The sequence below is a fragment of the Drosophila suzukii genome, chromosome 3, assembly GCF_043229965.1.
Source record: "Drosophila suzukii chromosome 3, CBGP_Dsuzu_IsoJpt1.0, whole genome shotgun sequence".
Classification (NCBI taxonomy): Eukaryota; Metazoa; Arthropoda; class Insecta; order Diptera; family Drosophilidae; genus Drosophila; species Drosophila suzukii.
The window spans coordinates 78,423,709-78,445,573 of NC_092082.1; the positions used below are offsets into that span (position 1 = coordinate 78,423,709).

Below are 21,865 nucleotides of genomic sequence, written 5' to 3' on the forward strand. Positions count from 1 at the left end.
CACCGGGTTTATAGGGAGCAGCACGATCGTATAGAAATAAAGAAATACGGCAAGTAAAAAACGAAAACAAAATCCAAAAACACAACAAGACCACGAAGCGTGTATCAGCAGCGGTTCAAATAAAAGATCGCCACATTTATGAGAATCTTATCACGCCGCTGGCTCTTATCGCTCCGTACCCCGGTTGAGCTCCCCTCTCGTATTCCCCTTAAGCACCTATCATGATCCAACTTCACCCCATGCAGTATTCCAGAGATTACGGAAATCAATTTCGACTCTGACGTAGGCGAAGTGTCCACTCGGATAAGTGGATTCCATTAATGCAGCTAGCCACTTACTAGCTGGAGAGTTCTTGAAGTCGAGCTGCCGTTCTGAAAAACTTAATTGAAAATAAACCTGTAATAATAAGGCAGACGGTGCTCTTATCTGTTAGCTCTAGGCATATTTTGGTAGCCAAGTGTAGTAGCTTTTTAATGAGATCATTGTAGAAAAATAATGCTCTCATGAGACATCATTGTTATCAGCTCTTAAAAAAAGACTAGTTATTTTAAATTTACTGTCGTGTTATGATCGTATTAATATTACCTACGATGCTTGAACTGCAAGACTACTTTAAAACAAAGAAAATTTTAAACCATAATAAAAAGCATAAACCAAAGATAAAAAGCTGTTAGGAACATTAGCTATATATGTTAGCTTTAAATTTCTTTTTTGGTGAAATAAATATTAGGTACAATTAAAATTTCTAATTTAAAAGAGGTTAAACTTTAACTTTCTATCTTTAAATTTTCTCCAATTAGTTTTTCAACGTAGATTGTGTGTTTACAGGGGGTTGGTCGTTAAATTTGCTTTCTAATGTTCTATTCGGCCATTTTTCGCGAACGTTACCCAATGAGTTGATTGCATTACATTTTATAGGTTGTTCGTGCGCTTTTAGCGTGGCCATAAAGAGGGAAGAATTTTAATCAAGGCACCGAAATGGGAATTACGCCATCAACCCTCAATGGAAAATCCCGGCCAAGGGATGCTGGTTAGGGGATGCAACATCTGCGGGGGATGGTTGTTACCTTAAATTGGTCCACAGCCAGGGGTTAGGAAAATTCATTATGTGAATCCGATGGTCTAATTGGTCGCTTCAATTCCGAGTAGTATCTTCAAAAAAAGTGGCCAACGAATTGTGCGTGATAAACATTTATTATACCGGCTTCTGTTCAAAATTCTCGTGATCTTGTAATCATTTATAGCTGTGCATATATTGCATATGCGATCCTTTTTTTTCATTAACAAAAGATAACACTTTAAAGGGCAAGTAATTTCGTTTATTCCATTAACTATCTTTGTGATATTCCATATGACTAAACTTAAGAGAATTTTACACGTCCTAAAATACAATCCACATTCCGTAGTTTGGCATTAGCAGTCACTCTTATTGCACAAAGAGTTTTTCAAACTCTAACTTTATAAAAACCACATAGTCTGCGTTTAGAGTCTACTTACAACGTACGTACTATTTACAAATAGATAAATCTACGCTTGTTTATGTACAAGAGTCTACTTAATACCGTCAAGGTACCTATATACAAGAAGTCCGTGCTTTTGGACTTCGTTTCTTCAGAGCGATCCCACTTTCTCCATTAAATACCAGGGCAGGAATACGGAGGCGGCAACCACGGCCACACAGGTGGCACACATGGCCACCGTCGCCGAGAGACTTGTGATCGAGAAGTGGTCCTCTTTGTCCTCGAGCTCCTCGTGGGGATGCTTCTCGAACTCCAGGACCTCGACGTCGAAGCGAAACCGGACTTTCGACTCCGGAGAATCCTTGCGCCACACCAAGTGGCCGGAGGACTCACGGCGCTCCAGGCTCCATTTCGGATCGTGGACTAAAAGGTTAATTAATAGAAAAAGATTTAATTTTAGAATATTTGATGATACTCTAATTCTTCTCATTTATAAGAAAATATAATAAAAATAATAATACATTGAAAGAGTGCATGGAATGAAAGATTAATTAGACAAAAATTAAAAACAAGCTGAAATACCAATTAGTAAGCCAACAAAGTATCTTGACCATTAAATTATATTACCAAATATTCTTTAATTCGTTTATATTTTGTATGGTTTATTGCTGTACAAGCTTATTAGCTCGTCCAAGCTTATTATACACAACGATTCTACATTACTCAAAAATTAATAGTGCCCCATAAGTATGCTTTAAAATGTAATTCCTGACATTGCGTCAAACGGATCGTGACATTTTAAATGAAAGTAGTAAAACAGCTATTTTAAAAATTACTTATTCCACATGTATGTGATCTGTCTACAAAGTATAATATCCTCTTTTTTGATGTCAAGTTAATTGCTTCGATTTAAATATTTACCTGATCCAGTCATTCTGCCTTTTTGGGAGTAAGTTCAACTCGAAACCCTGAAATTGAACAAAAAAATATCATTGAATAAATTAATTGAAAAGCACTGCGTATGTAGACACCGATTAAATTAAGTGTTTGTTATTGTATTTCGAGAAACGTTCTGATACCCATAAATAATCACAAGTTCTAGGTGAAGTACGACGAACTAATTAGCATTCCAGGCACACGATCAATTAGTACTCACACTTCCCGACATTCGCGAAATTAAAATGGAACACGTCGGTTAAGTGTATGACCCTGTCCTTCCATCGCTCAAATGTCGCCAGTGAATTAATTGGACGCTGCCCGTAGTGAAGCTATATTTTCCCACATGACGAGTACTTTCTGTGTGATATTCCATTAACCCGGCGTGTGTTCGCATAGACTTTAGTCGGCTGAAATTCCACTCGGTTAAGACCCAGACCCTCAAAAATGTGTGGTGGGAAAGGTGGGGAAGACGCCACCTGACTTTTTACCTTTCCTCTGTTTACACGTCGCCAGCATTGATTTTATTTTACTGTCTTTTTTTGTCATGAGAAAAAGTGGTGCCACACACGAGGGCAGAAGGCAAAAATCAATCACGTTCGGCACTTTGTACTGGTGGCAAAAAGTTTATCACACGGGGTGTTTAAGTAATCAATAATTGTAAATATTGCAATTTTGATAAGCACTAAACGAGCGGCTGACCAGGAAATTACCAAAGAGTTGCTTATCTAATTCTCAGTTTTTATTGAGTCACTGGCTATTTTTGACAAAAGGGAGAAGCAATTCATTGGTTCCTATTTTCTGTGAGTTGGTAACCAAGCATTTATTGTATTTTAATATTTTTTATCAAAGTAGGCCCAGGCCATTTCCATGGATTTTTAACTTACAATTACGTAAAGCCTTGAACCGTGACTATATTTTAAATGAAGAGGTAACCTTGCTTACGCTGATATCCAAGCGATAGCCTCCAATGTCGAAAAACAAGACGATAAGTGACGGACTTTAATTTAATTTACCACTATCCTTATCTTTAGGCTCTGTCGATTTGGCTAACACCCAAATTTGTAGGAAGTCTATTTGGGATAAAAACAGATGCGATTGTGAAAAAACTCCCTCATGTGCATGACGCAAAGCGGGGCGAAAAATAAAAATAAACCAAAAGAAAGAAGCAACAAACAAATTGAACTTTTCGTATTGTCTTTTCGGATACCCGGTACTTAACAATTATTTTTAGACTGCTCTTTCACTTGGAATAGTATAATAAATCAAAATTGGGTAAATAATAATATTGGTTTTTGATTGTGTTTCTGAAAAAGTAAAATGAATCAATACGCCCTGTTGTTAAGGGGTATACAAGAATCTGAACACATGCTGCCTACGTTTTTGAATGCGGTTTTTGCATATTTTACTTGGTGCTCGGTATTCCGAAGTGACATCGAGAAAGGTCGCAATGCCAAATTAGCATTCACGCATTGTAGACTGCCCTTGAAATCCGGCATTACGACAGCTTACAAAACGATTCTCCTGGTTCCACACGATCTATTTAATGTTCTTAAAACATTCGATCTTCAACACACATGGTGACAGTTCAAATAGACCCTTGATCCAAGTATTTGCTTACGTTGGAGAGCACTAATATTTACCTACTCACTTTTAAAACACTATACTGGTTTGGTTTCTAGCCCGATCGTTACGAATTTAGCACATTTCGCCACCGGATAATAAACTTTGGCGATTGCCCGCACGATCGGCATGGAGAGTGATCGGTCTATGGCGATTTGCGAGTCTGACACAGGGATTTTTAGTGGACTTTGGTCTTATACAATGCGATTCTTTGTGACTACTACGCAAGTATCTGCAATAATACACCGCTTACACACGAATGGCCCCGGGTTCGATCGCTTTTGCATGACATAAAGCCCCAAGCGATCAGATGTATTGGTGTTTTTAATTGGTTTTCCTATTTTTGTTGCTGCTCTGATAAGATTCACAAAGAAACGGCAACGTCAGCTGAGCACTTTTAATCAATGAACTCACTCGTTTCGCAGATGCCCATTTCCACTTGAGTCCGTCCGGCCACAGTGGGCACTTGCTAAATACAACACCAAATAGAAGAGTGTCACGGCAACACTCTTGGCACTTTGAGCTTTTTAAGCCAAAACCTGATTTGACCAATGCCATTATTATGCACATCCACATGCACGGTTGCGCAAGCCACGCTCCACTGTCCCACAGTAAAGCCGCTAAGACAGTGGAAATAGTTAGTTTCCACAATTGCGAGTCGCAATCCGACAAAAATCGGCATTTAAATTCACTGGAGGTAATCACGCGCCCGCGATAAGAGCGAAAGACCTCTTTCGGTGAATTGATATTGAAAAGTGTTTGTACATACAAATCTACATCGTACGACTATGTTGTCAGTTAATCAATAAATATGTGGGGGTTCTCGCACCGACAAAAAATATTTTAATATATTCATTTTTAATGATTTAAAAAGAAGGGTTGGTGACCTATATTCCCTTTTAAAATATATTCACCATCTACTAAAATAAAATTGAGTAATATGGGAAACTTTAAACATTTTGAATTGACAAGCAAATAAAAATATCAAATGAAATATGGTCAATTTTGATGTGTCATTGAAACTAATCCAGTTTTTAAGTTACACCATTTTAAAGTTAAGCACTTTTGAATTGGTGAATAATTTCGTATGTGACCCACATATTTAAAATTAGATGGTTTTCATGTCATTAAACAGGGAATTTTCAACTTTCATTATCACAGTCTGGTGACAAGTTTTTTCCCTGTATCAGAATCGATTTTATGGTTGTTTGGGAGGTGGTGGTGGTGCCACTGGCAACCCGAGTAATCAATAACAAACTCAGTTTTTGTTATGCTCGCATGTTCAATTGCATTTTTATGTAAACCCAGTCGTGTTTTTGTTATTACCGCTGCGATTTGAAGTGACTCGATTTGCAACTCGAGGCCAAGCGCCGATTGAGAATTAGTCAACAGCTGGGCACCGCCGCAAAAAACACTCGCACACACTCTCGAAAAGTCGATTCGATTCGATTCGGATCGATCTTGCTGAGCTTTTGCCGCGTGTAGGCCGCGCCGAACTATTGGGGTCTAGAGCGTGGAGCTGACTGCCGACCAATTGCTCACCATGCTCCGTTCCAGCCCCAGCGGAACCCAGTACCAGAGTACCAGGCAGCTTTACGAGCGGTACGTGAGGGGGCCGATTGTTTCAGTAGCGCTGAGAGCGAAAGTCCGCCGGGGGCTCGCCCCTCGCGCTCATTCCACTATATCATATCGTCTAGTGGTATGGCATAGTAGTGCCTTGCTTTGGCCACTTGTTCGAGTCTCTTACGAGTGCCTATGAGTAAATTAACTTAATGAATGAGGGTGCGATTCGAATTAAAACTTAGAGAAAAAGCCAAAGACGTCAGATCGGAATGTTACGATCACTATTTAAGGTGTAGCCACAGTGGAGCTTCTAAAGTCCAAGACATCAAATAGTATGTAAAGATTATAGTTAAAATTTGTACATCCATTTATTTTTGTTAATATCCATTTTTAAAAAGTTTAAGTCACCACAACCATAACACAGAACAAAATCGTAAGACTCCTTATAGGCAAAGTAAAAATAAATTTAACTGGTGCCGTGCTGTAAAGCTATATTAATGTCACATAGCAACATATTTTCACGTTTTCCTTATGTTTCCGCCTGAAATCGACATGACAATCGGTCAACGCTTCTGGCACATATAAACAAAAACACAAAAATCAATTTATTACGTACAAAGTGTAAACAATATTTACAGAGTTTGCTTACACTTCTTACACCCTTATAAATAAGGTTTTTAGTATGCATAAACATGTTATTAATAAACAAAAATATTTTATTTTACTGAGACTACTTATAGTACTTTTGATAGCCAGTTCCCATCTTAATCATTAGGACCAATCGTTTCTAACCACGTAATTTATAAAAATGCATTTCACTTCACTTCATTTCCGACTTTGATAAAAGGTATTGAAATTATTCGTAAAAGGTTGAGATAAGCGCTCTTACTAAAAGTACATCAAATTTGACAAGACGCTTGATAAACGGATACCTAAATAGTATACTAATCATTTCCAAGAATTAACATACCCTGTCCATAGATAATTCCACGGCAGAGTATCAGCATCAACAAAGAGAAAACAATAGAGTTCTGTTCCTCGTACTTTGTTTTGTTGGTGTTTTCGACCCATGTTTGTATGTATGTCCATTTACACTTGCTAATCTGAGCGAGTAATTTTACACTGAAATAAAAATAGGAATTATTAAAATAAAAAATACATTTATTATTTAAAATTAAATTATAATTCCATTTACACTTGCTAATCTGAGCGATTAATTTTACACTGAAATAAAAATTGGAATTATTAAAATAAAAATAAATTTATTATTTATAATTCATACTATTGCTTATAACAATAAAGATATTATATTGTAAATTTTAAAATTAAAAGTCGAAGCAAAAATTTATTTCGAGTGTATTTTGAGTTCTCTGGGTAATTGTGACCACCGAGATGACAATTGTTTCAATACACACACATATTGGGTTGTGTTTGCTTGGGGAGCGAAAGACTCAGATAATCTTCGCGGAGCGAGAATCAGTGTAATTTTTCCTCAGTCTGCCGCTGACTTTGGACCAAAATAAATATATTCTGACGGTCTCCCAATCCCAATTGGAATATTCTGAGACGAGGATTACTTACTAGTTATGAGGATTACGCGCCGTTATGTCTGGAACATCGACCTCTGAACGCTCCAACTCCGAGGACAGGTGAGAGTCGTTGGGTTCCCAAAATTCCAGATAACAGTGTTATTATCCCGATTCTAGCCCATTGAATCCGTGCCTGACGGAGGTGCTCAGGACCTGTGCGAACATCCAGTCGATAGAGAGCTTAAACTACGAATATAACGACGTTTTCCTGACCGAATCCAACGAGGGAAAAATGATAACGCCAAATCCGTATTCCTTCAGTGGGAACATTTCCATAAGTAGTTGTCCAAGCGAAGACGTTTCCTTCACGGAGAGCATTCTGGAGAATGGACGCATATCGCTGGCCTATGAGAACCTAAAGACCATTCCTCGACGACTGGCAGACAAATTCGCTGCACAGACAAAGTTCCTTGATTTGAGTCACAATGATTTCCGAAATCTAAGATTTCTCTCCTTTTTCGAGGATCTGGACACCTTGATTTTGGACCGCAATGTAAACCTGGACATAAATACTTTTCCCTATTTACCAAGCTTGAGGATCTTGTGGTGATTTGGAGGGATTCTGTAGAAGGGTTTCCAAGTACTAATACCTTGTGTTTTGCAGGATTAACAATTGCGATATAGCAAACATCACTGACTGGATACACCGCATCGAACGGCAGTGTCCTGCTTTAGATCAGCTCTCTTGCATGGGAAATCCTGGCATCCGGACAGTTTTCGGGGGCCAAGGACCGCGTGATTACATCCTGCAAGTTCTCCCCCAGCTGAAATATCTGGATGGTCTGCCGGTTAGCAGCGGGAGTGGAGGTCATACGGCACTCTCCTCTTCACAAGGACACGGTCAAGATTCCACCAGTAACTCGGAGAAGCCAATGCCCGCACCTGCACTCACTTTCAAGGACTTCTTCCGGCCAAAACATTCAAGGAAATCGCACAGTGGACGGACCTACGGCAATGGCTCCTCGACAAATTGAATTGCTCTGCCAATGGAGGGAGGGGCACTCCACTGATTGCATTCTGTCCCATTGTTGGACTATTTTTAACCGTCCGCTGGATTATCAGCGCTGCCCTCGGATGCCCTGCAGTCGTCGATTGCACCTACAGTGCGATGCAAGTAAATATGCATATGATAATACGTATATAAGTATGCCATTGTATGGCGATGGACACGCACGAGCCTAGTGAGAATTAATCTAGTACATTAATGCAATTTTTACATTAATACGAGTCAATGGACTCTATGAATAGTCAAGTAAACAGTACGTATATAACAGTCCCCATCTTCAGAATAAATTTTTAACAGCATTATGAATGTCGTTCAATGTTCGATTAATTATTACACACGTAAGTTCGTGGGCATAAAAGCTTTTGTTTTCGAAATTAAGGTCAGCCAAGAGAAAATAAGAAAAACAAAAGCAATAGGGTGTATTGCATTTACAAGAGCTTTAAAAGGAAAGTCTTTAAATATTGATAATTGATTTTTCTAAATTTATTACAGGACTATTTTCGCATACGTTTATGTTCAGGGCAATAAATTATCCGAGTTAAAAGCCGTCACCGATACTTTAACATCAAAAATACTCGCTCGGATGCACTGACTATAAAATTCTTTTTACTCCCGCTTATTTAAATGTTTATCTATGTAACTCGCTTAAGAAACAGAAACTGGAAACCCATTTCTGAGAATATTTGGAATCATTACTTTCTGGCATCTATTGCACAAATATATGCGATATCCATTTGTGATTATATTGGTCAATTCGATTTGATTTCCAGGTTTCCTAAGGCAGCCTCCAGTGACAGAATCAGTTTGTCGTTGTTCTTGATTGTGGATTGTTTGGTGGTGTGCTCCGACACTTGTTCGAGGGCCCACTGTCCCAGTTTTTGCAGCTCCTTACGCTTGGAGCTCACAGCTCGGGAGTTGGCCAAGTAGTTGCAGCACAAGTAAATTCCATACAGAGCCCGCAAGTTATGTGGGTTCAGCTTCAGGGCCTGGGAGTAGTAAGTGCGAGCCGTTTCCACATTCTCGGCGCCACCCTAAAAGAAATGGACATGGTTAAGGGGGCTTTTTTAGAGCTACAACCGGCTTAAAAGGTTCACCATTGTGTAGCGTATTTCCGCCAATCGCTGGTGTATCAGATGGCTGTGGGGATTGTGCAGCAGAACCTCCTCCATGCAGAAGGCCGCCTTCCCGAACTCTCCTTCAGCCAGATACATGGTGCACAGCTCGTGCCAGGCTTCCTGGTCAGACATAAACCTTTGAACATATAAAAATTAGTATTAGATTGGATATATAGTGAATAAAGGTCGCTATTTTAAGTACGAGTCATTTTTAAAGAGTGCTCTTTCTCATATTTAGCCTAGAGTTTAGCGTTCGTACTTCTTTAGATATTCGTTGAGTTCCTTGATTGCCTCCAAGCGACGCCCACGGGCCTTAAGAATGGCAATCTTGCGCTTCCTGGCCGCGGCATTGGTCTCGTCCTTGCGAATGATGGCGTCCAGGACCTCGTCGGCATCATCGTACTGCTCCAAGGCCTCGAAACGCATCGCCTTGAACTTCATCACGCGCAGGCTGCCCGGGAACTCCAGAGCCAGTTGCTTGGTGCACTGGGTGGCAATATCGAAGCGGGCAGTGTCCAGGGCGGCAATGATCACCTGCTCCAGGATTAGGTGGCGCTCGTTGCCGGTCTTGTGAACCTTGTCCTCCAGCACAGCCACCCAGAGTTGCACCACCTCCTCGCTGTGGCGTCCCGTCTCCTCGCGCCACTTCCTGAACTGATCCCGAACATCTGTAAGAACCCAGGCATTATGATCCGGCACTTTTCATTCATGGCCCCATTTTTTCGAGCCGGACACATGGAACCACCACTGACGTGGGCAGGTCCCGCATCTAGCCGAGAAAAGCGGAAAACTCACCGGACCAGCTTATCTCCTCATAGTTTAGCGACATGCTCTCTGAAGCGGACTCAAGTAACAGCTCAATTTAACTTAATTTTCCAAATTGTAATCTATAACGAGTTATTTCCTTTCTGCCAGTAATGTCAATTTAGCTATTTTCCCCTTACACCTAGCGATGGCACGATTTTCGATATTAGTTATCGATAAGAATAGAGATGCGCGCAAGAAAAGTTCCCGCCATACCTGGTAAAAATTAATTTTTTCGCCAAGCCATTCCATTAGGAAAGATTAGGTGAGGGTTATTACTTACTATTATTATTATAACCCTTAGTGGCAGATATTGTCACCAAACAGAAAGTCACAGAATGAGTGTAGTGTTTCAGTTCTGCAAACTCAGCTTGTTCAGCTCGAAATTATTCGTAATCATTTTTTCAGTCTGCTATAAACTAATGAGAGCGCAACAGAAAAAACAGTCTAATTAAATTCTTAGTTAAAGCTAGATCTTAAAATATAAGATTTTATCCCACTTTACACTTCATAGGCAAATACCAATTTGAAAAGCGCGCCAAACTCACCTGATATAGTGGATTTTTTGAATTTAGCGTCAGGCACACTACAACTCAAAAAAATCGTGTGTTGCCGTCAACAAAATCAAAAACCTCTCGGCATTCCGGCTATTTAGCCCGTGGAATCGGGCAGCGCCGCATGCATTAGTTCCCAAACCACCTAGAAAACCGGAAGCAGTTTGAAAATGGGTCCGCCGAAGCAGCTGAAACGAACCTTCCTGGGCTTCGACTTGAGCACGCAAAAGGTAAGAACCGGAACTGCCTACGTTGTATCTTTGCCTCTGAGATGCGGAGGCGTCTCCAATCTGACTCCATCTCGTCCAACGACGTGGGAATGGTGTCACCATAAAAGGTCAAACGGAACTCGGGAACCTGTTTTCCCCCCAGCAAAAACTATTCTTATCAGTGACAGCGACCCGGGGCTCGACTCTCGCTTATCTGCCCCCCAACACAAACGATTTAACTATTATGGTTTGATTATTAAAATTCATGTTCGGATGTATTGGCCACCGCCATTATCTTAATAATGCCGCAATAACTTTCGCCATTCCTGAATGACGCCAGCGGTGACTCCTAGTTGCCCTCTGTTTGATCGTTATTTTCGAGGTGTGTCTCCATATCTCCTAATTGCTGCCCCATTTCTTTCTTCATTTACCTAGCTCAAAGCGGTCCTGCTGGGCTCCAGTTTGGAGGTGGTTGCCAAGGCGGAGGTGAAATTCGACACCGATTTGCCGGAGTTCCGGACCACGGGAGGAGCCAACGCTGGTCCCAGCAAAAATGAGTGAGTTTGACTGCAAAATAAGGTCAAATTAAGCAATATCTAAGTAACGTTTCCTGTTTCGAAAATGATTAGATTCCGACCATAACAAAAATAATTAAAACGCATATTCAGTTAATAAAATTTTTATTTTTATTTCCGAAATCGGAAATAATATTGTCGAACTTGCTGAGTTGTTTGTCGTATACCATATATTGCCCTCTTTTATATTACCTAAAGATAAGAAAGATAAAATGATGTTACACCAGTTTTATAGATATCCATAAATCACTTCAACACTACCATCCCTAAATGTACCATCCAACCTCTACTAATACCCTTCTCTTTTAGATACTATGTGCAGCCCGTGATGTGGGTAAAGGCCATGGACATCGTCCTGGACCGACTGGTAATGCAGCAGGCTGATCTTAGCACGGTGGCGGCTGTCAGTGGCTCCGGACAGCAGCACGGATCGGTGTACTGGTCCAAGCACGGAATTAGTACTCTTCAAAATCTCAACTCCGACAAGTTCCTTCACGCACAAATCGACGACTCCGCCTTTGTGGTCAACCGGACTCCTATTTGGATGGACGCCACCACCACGAAACAGTGCCTTGAGATGGAGATGGCCGTTGGCGGCAAGCTTAAAATGGTGGAGCTGACCGGCTCCAAGTGTTACGAACGCTTCACGGGCCCCCAGATCCGAAAGATATACCAGAAACGCTGTCACGCCTACGACGAGGCCGTGCGAATCTCATTGGTCAGCAGTTTCATATCGTCGCTCTTTCTGGGTTCTGTTGCTCCCATTGACTTCAGTGATGGTTCCGGTATGAATTTGCTGAACATCCGTAAACGGAACTGGTCCAAGGAATGCCTTAATGTATGTGCACCTGATCTTGACGAGCGCCTGGGGGTTCCCGTCAGTCCTAACACGGTTTTGGGCAACGTTTCAAAATACTTTGTGAAGCGCTTTAGTTTTACGCCGGAATGCAAGGTGATCGCCAGTACAGGGGACAATTGTTCGGCTCTCTCCGGGATGCTGGTGGGCAGCAACTGGCTGACCATTTCCCTGGGCACCAGTGATACCCTGATGGTGAGCATGAAAGAGCAACTGCATTGGGAGGAGGGTCACGTGCTGTGTCATCCCACCGACACGGAGGCATTCATGGGTCTGCTATGGTAAGTAGTTCTCGATACCTCACATAATAGTTATATTAAAAAATCCTTCTCTAGCTTTAGAAATGCGTCTTTGGTGCGCGAGGGAGTCAACAAGTCGATGACCGGCGGCAACTGGGACAAGTTTAACGAGTATCTCGACTCCACTCCTCGCGGAAACTTCGGAAACATGGCTATTCATTTTATAGACATGGAAATAATTCCCAAGGCGCAGGGAATTCTGCGGTGGAACAAGGAAATTGTTCCCAGCTCTCCGGACGCAGCCAAGGGTGTTATCAAGTAGGTCTTAAAAACAGACATGAATAACTCAACAGCTGTTAAAATTATAGGGCAGTTGTCATAAAACAATGATAACAAAAAACGTTCATCTGTAAATTGGTTTTTTTCTAAAACCACTTTTTTACCTTTGCCTGTAATTTTTTTCTTCCCGGTTGTGAATATTATTGTTTACCTAATTATTATATCTTTCCTATAATAGATTCAGCTCGCCTCAAATAGAAATTCGCGCCCTAGTTGAAGGCCAGATGCTGCATCACCGGGCTGTGGCCGAAGACCTTGGCTACCGCTTTGGGCCCGACACTCAAATCCTTGTCACAGGAGGCGCATCCGTTAACAAATCGATTCTGCAGACTGTCGCCGATGTGTTCAATTCTCCCGTCCATGTCCAGGTTAGTCAATATTTTACATCTCCTATAAGTGTTTACTAAGTAGACATCATCTTTCAGGACGAAGGACATGAAGCCGCCCTGATGGGGGCCGCTTACAGAGCCGCCTATTCTCTGTACCTTCAGGAACACGATAAGAAGAAGGAACCTCTCTGCTACCGAGATTACATCCTAAGTCTGACCAGCAACAAGTTGGACCTTGTGTGCGAACCACACAAGGACAGCGAGCAAATCTACGCTCCGATGCTCCTCCGATATCGCGAAATGGCTCGCGTTCTGGCTAATCCAGATACATAGACTTAACGAAAACCCAACTAAACATTCCGTTTTCTACTCTGCGCATTCCCCAATTCCCTTTTGTACATCACCTGAAAATTATAGAACTAAAGTGCAATTAACAAATTCTGTGATTGACAATTTATTACAAATTTATGCGAAACACCATATACAAATAAATTTCTACATATGGAGCATTCCTAATTGTGTCTGGTATTGCGTTATTATTTGATCCAACTACTTCTTGCGACCGCCACGCTCCTTGACCTGTAAATGCACTGTGGTTCCGTTCACAAGATTGTAAAAGGCCATGGTATTGCTGTCTTTGAAGAACATTCCCTGAAGAATTCGTGGTATTGTAATTATATTTCTTGAAATTAGTGGTATAGTTTACCTCATAAAATATCTTCTGCTTGGCCGGTGGCATGCCAGTTTCATCCTGAAGCTTCGTCTTAAGATTGGTAATCGGTTCGGAGAGTGCCATGGTAACGGCTATCATTTGGCCATTAAGCTTCCACTCGGATTTGTCTGAATTGGGCACCAGAACCTGAATTGTTACAGGGCTCTGAAAAGACACGAAATGGGTTTGTATAGCATCTAGATTTGTATAACTTGTAGCCAACCCACCTTGTGAGTTGCAATGAACTCTGCCTCTGGAATTAGGTTGTCTTCGCTTCGCATCTTTTTGGATGGTGGCTCCTCCTCCATTATATCAACAGGTGGAGCAGGTGCAATTTGCGGAGGTCCTCCACCAGGTTGCATATTCATGTAGCCTCCACCTCCAGCTCCAAATGGGGGTTCTGTAAAATTTGAATGGTCAACAGATGCAGCTTATTGGATATTATCCATTTACTCACGCATCATTTGTGGACGCAGTGACATCAGCTGCATTACCGGCTGTGGCGGCTGCGGCGGATGGTGATGATGTGATTGGTGCGGCGGTGCCTGTTGATGCGGCGGATGGTGGTGGTGCATATTGTGGTGTCCGTGATGACCACCTCCACCTTGGTGATGCTGACTCTGGCTGGAGTGACTGTGCTGCGACTTGGTTGACGGCTGCGGAGGAGCGGAAAGCGTGGCCTTGCTGCCCACGGGCTTGGGTCCGATTTTCTCCTTCTCCTCGTCAGGCAACAGTCCCTTAACCTTGTGGATCTGATGGATTTGTTCCTCCAGCGTGATATTCGCGCGGGCTGCTCGCGTGGCTGCCTCCACACTTGACGTGTGTCCGTCCCAGGTGACGCGGTCGTCCTTCTTGGTCTCCTCCTCGCCCAGCTTCTTACCAATGACCGTCTCCTCATCGCCCACACCGAAGATATCTGTACGGCGCTCGGCCAGCTGTTTGAGACTCGCCTCGATGGCTGTGCCTGCGGCAAAGACGTTGTCTTGGTTGATTTTCTCCACGGTATGCTTGTCGCGCTGCTCCACCCATCGCGGATCCAGAAGACCAATGCGCATGTGCTCCGAGACCTTGGATGCCGGGATCTTTTCTCCCGTGATCGGCGAGATGAGATACTCGTCTGTCGGCATGGGTGCCGCCTTTGGTTGCGTCGCCTTGGGATCGTACTTCTTGACCACCACCTTGTCGTGAGTGGGCGGCAGCATGGGCGCCACCGCTGGCTGCAGCTTGGTCGTCGGAGTGTCCTCGTCGCTGGAGGCCTCGTCCATGTCCTGCACCTGGGTGTTGTCCCTCTTGGCGCCCGTCGGCTGACCGTAGGACGACACGTTCTTCATCTGAATGCCAACGCGGTTCTCCATTTGCGACAGCTTCAGTCCGCTCTCCAGATGGCTGGTCACCTGGGTGTCACCCTCATCGTCCGACTCGATCTGCATCTCTGTGTCGCCCTCCTCGTCCATTAGACGCTCCTCCATAAGCACTCGGGCACCTACCTCGTCAGGATTTGTGGGCGGCGGAAAGTTGCCGGACTCGAAGGGCTGATAGTCAACCGTCTCAACCACCACAAAGTCGTGCCAGTCTATTTGGGCGTACGCCACGCGCTCTCTCTCGATCTTCTCCTCCTCGCGGCGACGTTGTGCCTCCTGGTGGCGCTGCCAGTTGGCCCGGTACTTCACGTGGTCCAGCACCTGGTTCATGCTGCTCCTGCCCGGAGCGCTTTCGGCGCGCAGCTTGCCGAGCAGATCTTTGGGCGGAATCAGCACTTTGGTGTACTGCTCCAGGAGCTTGGTGAAGTACTGGAAGAGCGAGTGCTGCGGGCGCAGGAAGTCGAACTGGAAGTTGCGCTGCTCCCGGCTCATAAGGTTGGTCAGAAACTGCCGACCATTACGGGCCACAAATTGGGCGGTGAGTTTCACAATATCCCTGAATGGAAGGTTAATCTATTAGTTTGGTTGCGCACTTTTCTAGCCAAAGATCACTTACAAATCCAGGGCTGAAATGGAGGGTGGATCGGCGATAAACTCGAACTCCGGAGGCGGCTCCTTGGGAACGAACTGCTGCTCCACCACCTGCTTGAGGAGCTCCTGCTGGCGTTGTTGGGCAGCACTGGTCACCGCCAGCTGTTTCATGCCCGCAATGGCAGTGATTCCGGCATCTAAGGGGGTAGGAATTACATAAAACAGGAGAACTTGATGGGTTTTGCCAAACACTCACCATTGCCCTCGCGGAACTCGTTGACCTTGTGCCTGTAGTAGGCGTGGTAGGGATCCCCGCCGTTCAAGAAGTTGAACTTCGGGTTGCCCAGCTCATTTTGCCGGATGCGGGCCTCGAACTCCGGTCCATTGCGGGCCACGAAACTGGCGGTCTTGTCAACGATATCTAATAGTTAAAGCTTAAGAAACTGAGTATGTGGAAAACGCTAAATGTATGTTTTATTAGTGGTTTTAAGGGGAATGTAGGAAACGTGTTTGTTTTTCTTATTTTGCAAAGGATGCTTCTGACTTCCGGCGGCGGATAGATAATCCCGACGATGGGGCCTGACATCGACTTGGGCTGGTCGTTGCCGAACTGCTCCTCGTTGGCTTCCGCATCTAAAGTTGGCATGGCTGCTGTAGTCGTCCTCTTTTATTGATAAAATTGCAATTACTTTAGGAAAAAACAAAACCGACGCGAAATTTCTGTGCCGAATAAGTCTTCTTCTTATAAACTATCGTTTGGTATATCGATACTTATTTATATTTTGTCTTCAAATATACCAAAAAGATTCCAGTAAGGGTGGAACTGGTTCCCGACTGGAACTAAGGAACCACTGTTTATCGATAGGTTTTAATGTGGCGGCAAATTTAAATATCTCGTTCGACAAATATATATACATAATCAATATGTCTTATAAAGGCTTTACACTTTAATCAATTTATATTTCTCTGTAGGTGGATAAAGGTGCGGTCAACATTTGCATATCGTGCTTGTATTTGTACGGCTTTGTGAGCGATGCACACAAACGGCTTGATTCACCAATCCAAAACAAAAATAAACTTTGTTTACGTTTACTCAATTTCATTTATTCGATGAGAGAGCGAGCTCCCGGACAGATGATGATGATGAGCTCCATTGTGCGTGATAATGATCCGACCCATTCTCATCGGCTCGATTCTGCCGAGATTTGCCCCCAAGCTCAGTAGTCTACGAATCGCTGAGCCGTCGACACGGTTTAATAGGACGGAAAGAACCAATAGAGTCGCAGTTTGTATCACTTCCTTATCACAAGCTTGATACGTGACTTAAATTCCATTGACGTGCGAGCACTCTGTGAATCACAACCGGTGGCTGAGAAAACCGAGTTCTAGAACAAAGAACAGTGCAATGGGTGGAATCAAGTACATCTGCCTGCTGGCTCTCATAATAGGAGCATCATTATTGACAATAGGCGAGGCAAAATGTAAGTCTGATAACAAAATGCCCCCTATACTATTCATAAAATTTTGCCCCAGCATTATCATTTATCATGCGGTTTCAAGTATCTCAATCTTATGCTAATTTCTGAGAGAGCACAGTATACATATAAAAAGAAATCTTGAACATAGAGAAAATCTGCTTGCTAAAATGCTCGCTCAACTACTATAAAAAAAGTGTCAATGGCTTCTATTTAAATTTATATTAAACAGGAAGACTTTCAAAATCGTAGGACAGCCATTACGCACTATCAAATCTAGTTATGATTTTAGCGATAATAAAAAATTAATAAAAGTGTGTAATGTTTTTTCAGATTGATGTCAAAATGTACTTTCCCTCTTTTTGCGAGTGCTAGGTGATCGATTGTCGAAGCTCACGCGTTATATCATCATGAATGATTGCACTGTTTTTCCCAAGACTCACTTTGGCTTATTGTAGTAAACATTTCAAAAATGTGTAAAACAATATTATTCGTTGATAAAGATTTAGGAATTCCCGAGTGCTCACCCCGAAAGTTCACACTCGTAAGTGCAACCATATATTCATGTCTTATCACTAACAAATACCCAATCAACGAATCTGAATAGATTTTTATAAGCGTGGCTTTAAATCGATGTTTATTTCCCAATTAAGGTGCAAAATGTATTTTTTTGGAATTAGCATATTTTAACCAGTTAGATTCTCTTAGCATGGGGACGCACACTTTCGATACTGATCGGCTGTTTAATAGTATTTTCAGAAAGCTATCTTTTATTATTTGATTGTGAGCTTTGTAATATAGTACTCTTAAATTGTCTCGATTAAAGTGTTGACAGCGCTTAATTTGTGGATTTTTCCAGAGTGAGCAAGTAAATCATTTCTTTTATCATTTATTGTCCAATTAGTTTAAAACGACGCCAAGAAATTAAATTCCCACGAAAGATATCATCTTGACAACAAGAAATATTTTCCAGAAAAAGAACTCACCCATCTGCTCCTACTCTAATTTAACTATTTATTATACTTAATTTTTTATATTTTAGCGAGTCGGGATGTTGATGCGGAGTTAAATAGGATTCCAGCATCGAAGTGGCTGCAGTTGGTCGATTCAGCTCTCGACTCAGTAAAAAGACAAAAACGGTTCGTAAAACAGTAATTATTAGGTACTTTAAAAACCAGTTAAATTTAATGACTTACGCTGATTACTTTAGGAAGTGCCAATACTCTGACTGTAAATGTTCACATTAAATATAAAGTAGTTTAATGTCTTATTTACAAAATGGTTCTAAAATTGTGTTCCCTTTCCATTTATAGGCTAGAGGATAGTCTGTTGAGTTCTGACATAACTGTTAGAAACGGAAGCCTTTCACACGCCCAACTCCTGGACACATTACCAAGTTTGGCATCAAAAGAGGACAGCATAATCGCTCTAAAGATCCTGAAGTCCAGCTTGTTTGTTTACAATAGCGAGTGCCTGCCCAATGAAATCGATGGTGATGACTGTCGCAGTTACCTGGAGCAAAAACCCCTTCCCGAGGGCAGCAGTTTGCGGACTGAGTGCGAGAACTTGATCAGAGGAAACCGGGAGGGTCACAACGCTTTCAGGAGGTTACTTGACAGCAGTCACTACAGGAACGGCTTTTATGAGGCATGTGTAGCCCTATAGAGTATATTAAAGATCTAATATAATAACTGATACTTTCAGATGTTTCCCAATTCCGGTAGTCGCGACGCTGTTCCGGCAGCTTGGAACATTAGTAAGAAGCTCTACGAAGCCGATGACAGTCAGTCTTCTGAAGAAGAAATTGTCGAAAACAACTCGAATTTGGGCCTGGCACAGTGGGCTCAATTTGTGGAGCACGATCTCAGCAAGCCCGTATCCCAATCAATGGGTAAGTTTGTTAAGTCCCCATCCTTCCATTATAATTCAAATTTTTTACCAAATTTAAAAACCAATATTTATACATTTAATATAACTCAGACACAAAAAAATGCCCTTTATCATCTTTTTATATATAATATTATAATTATAATAATAATTATATATAATATAATATAATTTAAATGGTATTGCTTAAAAACGCTTAATTAATACTTGAAAAACATTGGCCGATCTTGAGATTTTTTGATAAATTGGTTCTTTGCTTCTGTTTAAATTCAATTAATGGTTCTCCATTCCCAGGCAGTGGAGCTCCGATAGAGTGCTGCAGCCGTGACCAAAACAACCTTCAGCCGCGTCACCACCACCCAGCTTGTGCTCCGATTCTGTACCAGCCCGATGGGAAATACGACGTGCCTAGCTGTCTCAATTATGTGAGAAGTGCTCTGTCCGTGGCCGATTGCAATTTCGGTGGCGCCGAGCAGGTGAGAATAGTGTTTACTAGTGAGGAATAATAAAAAGCAAACTGACTTTCCACATTCTTTTGTAGCTAAACCAGGCCACGGGATCCTTGGATCTATCGCAACTCTATGGCTTTACCTTAGCGGCCGAGAAAAAGTTGAGGGCCCTCCAGGGAGGTCTCTTGAAGACAACGCCCCGCGGAGAATACGACAATGCCCTGCTGCCCATGGCCACGGATACTGAGGGACCTTCCTTCTGCGCCAGGGAAAGAATCGGAGATGGCACTTGTTTTGCAGCTGGGGACTCCCGGGTCAACAGTAATCCCTTCTCCATACTGATCTATACGATCTTCATGCGGAACCACAACAAATTGGCTGCCGAACTTCATCAAAGGAATCGCCGATGGAACGATGAGAAGCTCTTCCAGGCAGCCAAGGCCATAAATGTGGCTATATATCGTCAGGTGGTCTTAGAGGAGTGGCTGCCGGCAGTGCTCGGTGGTCATCTGGCGTCCGAGATTAGGAGAAAACAATATAAGCGTGCCCTGGAGGTCTCCAATGAATTCGGAGTGGCTGCCATTCGATTCTACTTCTCAATGCTGCCCAATGAGCTCCAAAATCTGGCCAGGAATAACGTAGTGGAGGGAAATGATAAGTAAGTGGCCTTCACCAAAAAACAAATATTACGTATACGTAACTTACTTCTTTTTTTAAGAATCCAATATGTCTTTGTGGGCAAGGAGCAACCGACCACAAATCTATTTGAGCTTAAAGAAGAAATCTACAAGCCAAAGCTGCAGTACACATCCGCAAAATTAAATGACATCCTCGAGAGTATACTCAATCAGCAGACCATGGATATGGATTCCACCTATGCTGGTGGGGTAAGTCATCTGAATACTATATCTTAAAGGCCCAGATAAATATATTTACACTTGCAGGTCGTCTGGCACAAGAGCACCAAGCCCACTCATGCTGATATCCTGGCCTTCGACATCCAAAGGGGCAGAGATCACGGTCTGCTGCCATATCATAGGTACTTGGAATCTTGTTTCCTATCCAAGCCCGTGACTAGCTGGAAGGACTTGGAGCGTTTTATTCCCAAAGATGTAGGTTTTGCATCTACTTTGTAATTTTCTAATAATATTATTATTTTATATACCTTTTATAAAAAGGTTTTGGAAAAGCTGAAAACTATATACTCCAGTTGGGCTGATGTAGATTTAATTGTGGGCGGCATTTCGGAGAAGCCAGTTCGCGGATCCGTTGGCCCCACCTTCAGCTGCATAATAGGTGGGTTTTTTTTTTAAATTTGAAGACCTTTCAAAAGTACTTCTTTTATAGCCGAGCAATTCGTACACGTTCTTAAACAACACGAGCAAAAGCTGGACCACAATCACGCTCAATTGGTGGAGGAATATCGTCACTTTAATGGCACAAAACTCCTGTGCCTGAACTCCGGTCTTTCAGCTGTTCCCCAGAATATCTTCCAGTTGCCATCGGCCAGGTTAGTATTGAACTGCAATCATAATAGATCACCTGTCACCCGGTTGAGTCACAGTCTGTACACCATTTGATTCACATTTGATATTAGACTGAGTACCGAATGATAAGCTCGGCAACAGCAATTATCTACAACCTTAATGTTTGTTTTTCTATCTTTTTTACAGTAATCAAATGGTATCTTGTGGAGATGTCTAGAGGTTGGCAATACTCCCAACTGATTTTAGATTAAGTTCCTGAACCAAAAAAAAGTGTACGAGTCAAAGCTCAATAAATACCTCAACTAACTATTGAATCGCATTACTATTTATATTGTTTGTAGCAATACGTTTTGTTTAAATAAACATGGAGCTTCATATCGATTGTCTGGGTGGCACCTTTGATAACTTTCAATTCAGAAGCACCGTCGTTAAAGTCACGCAGTATTACTATAATCAAAGTTGTTACAGAAAGTGTTGCTGCAAACGCGATACGTGTATTGCCATTTTCAACAATTTCCATTTTAAACTGTAGAGAGGGTCGCTTTTTTCTGTTATTACGTGAATTAGTTCGCAAACACCAATAAAAGGTAAGAATGTCACAATTAGCACCAATAAAACTTATTGGCAAATAAACGAATAAAACTGCCTTTGGAAAGATTGTTTTAAAGTTCAGTTAAGGAATGCTTCATGTGGTAAAATATTTTTG

The 21,865-nt window shown here is 42.2% G+C and overlaps 6 protein-coding genes across 10 annotated transcripts; 3 read left to right on the forward strand and 3 right to left on the reverse strand.

The window, feature by feature from the left end:
* Positions 1-1,297: 1,297 nt before the first annotated feature.
* LOC118878590 (uncharacterized) lies at positions 1,298-5,546 on the reverse strand. 5 transcript variants are annotated; one of them, XM_036821628.3, is made up of 3 exons: positions 5,346-5,546; positions 2,382-2,428; positions 1,298-1,883 (listed from the first exon to the last, which is right to left on the reverse strand). In XM_036821628.3, the coding sequence occupies exons 2-3, from the start codon at positions 2,392-2,394 to the stop codon at positions 1,612-1,614; spliced, it is 285 nt and encodes a 94-aa protein (XP_036677523.1). In that variant the 5' UTR covers positions 2,395-2,428; positions 5,346-5,546; the 3' UTR covers positions 1,298-1,611. The 5 variants fall into 5 exon arrangements, with proteins under 5 accessions (XP_036677523.1, XP_036677529.1, XP_036677526.1 ...); XM_036821634.3 differs by lacking the exon at positions 5,346-5,546 and adding an exon at positions 4,434-4,452; XM_036821631.3 differs by lacking the exon at positions 5,346-5,546 and adding an exon at positions 4,040-4,338.
* Positions 5,547-7,026: 1,480 nt separating this feature from the next.
* On the forward strand, positions 7,027-8,476 carry MESK4 (Misexpression suppressor of KSR 4). The gene is made up of 3 exons (XM_036817923.3): positions 7,027-7,231; positions 7,289-7,717; positions 7,776-8,476. The coding sequence occupies exons 1-3, from the start codon at positions 7,188-7,190 to the stop codon at positions 8,143-8,145; spliced, it is 843 nt and encodes a 280-aa protein (XP_036673818.1). The 5' UTR covers positions 7,027-7,187; the 3' UTR covers positions 8,146-8,476.
* Positions 8,477-8,636: 160 nt separating this feature from the next.
* Positions 8,637-10,248, reverse strand: LOC118877799 (ER membrane protein complex subunit 2). Its single transcript, XM_036817922.3, has 4 exons — positions 10,088-10,248; positions 9,552-9,960; positions 9,272-9,428; positions 8,637-9,208 (listed from the first exon to the last, which is right to left on the reverse strand). Exons 1-4 carry the CDS (start codon positions 10,119-10,121, stop codon positions 8,927-8,929), a joined length of 882 nt encoding a protein of 293 aa, XP_036673817.2. The 5' UTR covers positions 10,122-10,248; the 3' UTR covers positions 8,637-8,926.
* A 434-nt stretch (positions 10,249-10,682) lies between these two features.
* LOC108020215 (xylulose kinase) lies at positions 10,683-13,713 on the forward strand. The gene is made up of 6 exons (XM_036821618.3): positions 10,683-10,880; positions 11,295-11,416; positions 11,744-12,571; positions 12,626-12,847; positions 13,047-13,236; positions 13,294-13,713. The coding sequence occupies exons 1-6, from the start codon at positions 10,821-10,823 to the stop codon at positions 13,528-13,530; spliced, it is 1,659 nt and encodes a 552-aa protein (XP_036677513.2). The 5' UTR covers positions 10,683-10,820; the 3' UTR covers positions 13,531-13,713.
* Sf3a1 (splicing factor 3a subunit 1) lies at positions 13,636-16,608 on the reverse strand. The gene is made up of 7 exons (XM_036821617.3): positions 16,399-16,608; positions 16,118-16,282; positions 15,887-16,058; positions 14,367-15,826; positions 14,137-14,309; positions 13,904-14,074; positions 13,636-13,848 (listed from the first exon to the last, which is right to left on the reverse strand). The coding sequence occupies exons 1-7, from the start codon at positions 16,505-16,507 to the stop codon at positions 13,747-13,749; spliced, it is 2,352 nt and encodes a 783-aa protein (XP_036677512.1). The 5' UTR covers positions 16,508-16,608; the 3' UTR covers positions 13,636-13,746.
* A 466-nt stretch (positions 16,609-17,074) lies between these two features.
* Positions 17,075-21,473, forward strand: Irc (Immune-regulated catalase). The gene is made up of 11 exons (XM_036821623.3): positions 17,075-17,342; positions 18,379-18,475; positions 18,650-18,983; positions 19,041-19,227; positions 19,518-19,699; positions 19,765-20,330; positions 20,391-20,559; positions 20,617-20,784; positions 20,851-20,968; positions 21,020-21,182; positions 21,346-21,473. The coding sequence occupies exons 1-11, from the start codon at positions 17,267-17,269 to the stop codon at positions 21,374-21,376; spliced, it is 2,091 nt and encodes a 696-aa protein (XP_036677518.3). The 5' UTR covers positions 17,075-17,266; the 3' UTR covers positions 21,377-21,473.
* Positions 21,474-21,865: the final 392 nt, after the last annotated feature.

What these genes read in the sequence shown, in the direction of transcription:
- LOC108020215 (XM_036821618.3), top strand. Translation starts at nt 10,821, where the DNA reads ATGGGTCCGCCGAAGCAGCTGAAACGAACCTTCCTGGGCTTCGACTTG. An exon ending in TCGACTTGAGCACGCAAAAG is followed by an intron (nt 10,881 to 11,294) that starts GTAAGAACCGGA and finishes TCATTTACCTAG; the next exon opens with CTCAAAGCGGTCCTGCTGGG. An exon ending in ATTCTCCCGTCCATGTCCAG is followed by an intron (nt 13,237 to 13,293) that starts GTTAGTCAATAT and finishes ATCATCTTTCAG; the next exon opens with GACGAAGGACATGAAGCCGC.
- Irc (XM_036821623.3), top strand. Translation starts at nt 17,267, where the DNA reads ATGGGTGGAATCAAGTACATCTGCCTGCTGGCTCTCATAATAGGAGCA. An exon ending in ACAGGAACGGCTTTTATGAG is followed by an intron (nt 18,984 to 19,040) that starts GCATGTGTAGCC and finishes TGATACTTTCAG; the next exon opens with ATGTTTCCCAATTCCGGTAG. An exon ending in ATTCCACCTATGCTGGTGGG is followed by an intron (nt 20,560 to 20,616) that starts GTAAGTCATCTG and finishes TTACACTTGCAG; the next exon opens with GTCGTCTGGCACAAGAGCAC.
- MESK4 (XM_036817923.3), top strand. Translation starts at nt 7,188, where the DNA reads ATGTCTGGAACATCGACCTCTGAACGCTCCAACTCCGAGGACAG. An exon ending in CGCTCCAACTCCGAGGACAG is followed by an intron (nt 7,232 to 7,288) that starts GTGAGAGTCGTT and finishes TCCCGATTCTAG; the next exon opens with CCCATTGAATCCGTGCCTGA. An exon ending in CCAAGCTTGAGGATCTTGTG is followed by an intron (nt 7,718 to 7,775) that starts GTGATTTGGAGG and finishes TGTGTTTTGCAG; the next exon opens with GATTAACAATTGCGATATAG.
- Sf3a1 (XM_036821617.3), bottom strand. Translation starts at nt 16,507, where the DNA reads ATGCCAACTTTAGATGCGGAAGCCAACGAGGAGCAGTTCGGCAACGAC. An exon ending in TCCGCCGCCGGAAGTCAGAA is followed by an intron (nt 16,283 to 16,398) that starts GCATCCTTTGCA and finishes TTTAACTATTAG; the next exon opens with ATATCGTTGACAAGACCGCC. An exon ending in ACTGCGTCCACAAATGATGC is followed by an intron (nt 14,310 to 14,366) that starts GTGAGTAAATGG and finishes CAAATTTTACAG; the next exon opens with AACCCCCATTTGGAGCTGGA.
- LOC118877799 (XM_036817922.3), bottom strand. Translation starts at nt 10,121, where the DNA reads ATGTCGCTAAACTATGAGGAGATAAGCTGGTCCG. An exon ending in CTCAACGAATATCTAAAGAA is followed by an intron (nt 9,429 to 9,551) that starts GTACGAACGCTA and finishes ATATGTTCAAAG; the next exon opens with GTTTATGTCTGACCAGGAAG. An exon ending in CGGAAATACGCTACACAATG is followed by an intron (nt 9,209 to 9,271) that starts GTGAACCTTTTA and finishes CATTTCTTTTAG; the next exon opens with GGTGGCGCCGAGAATGTGGA.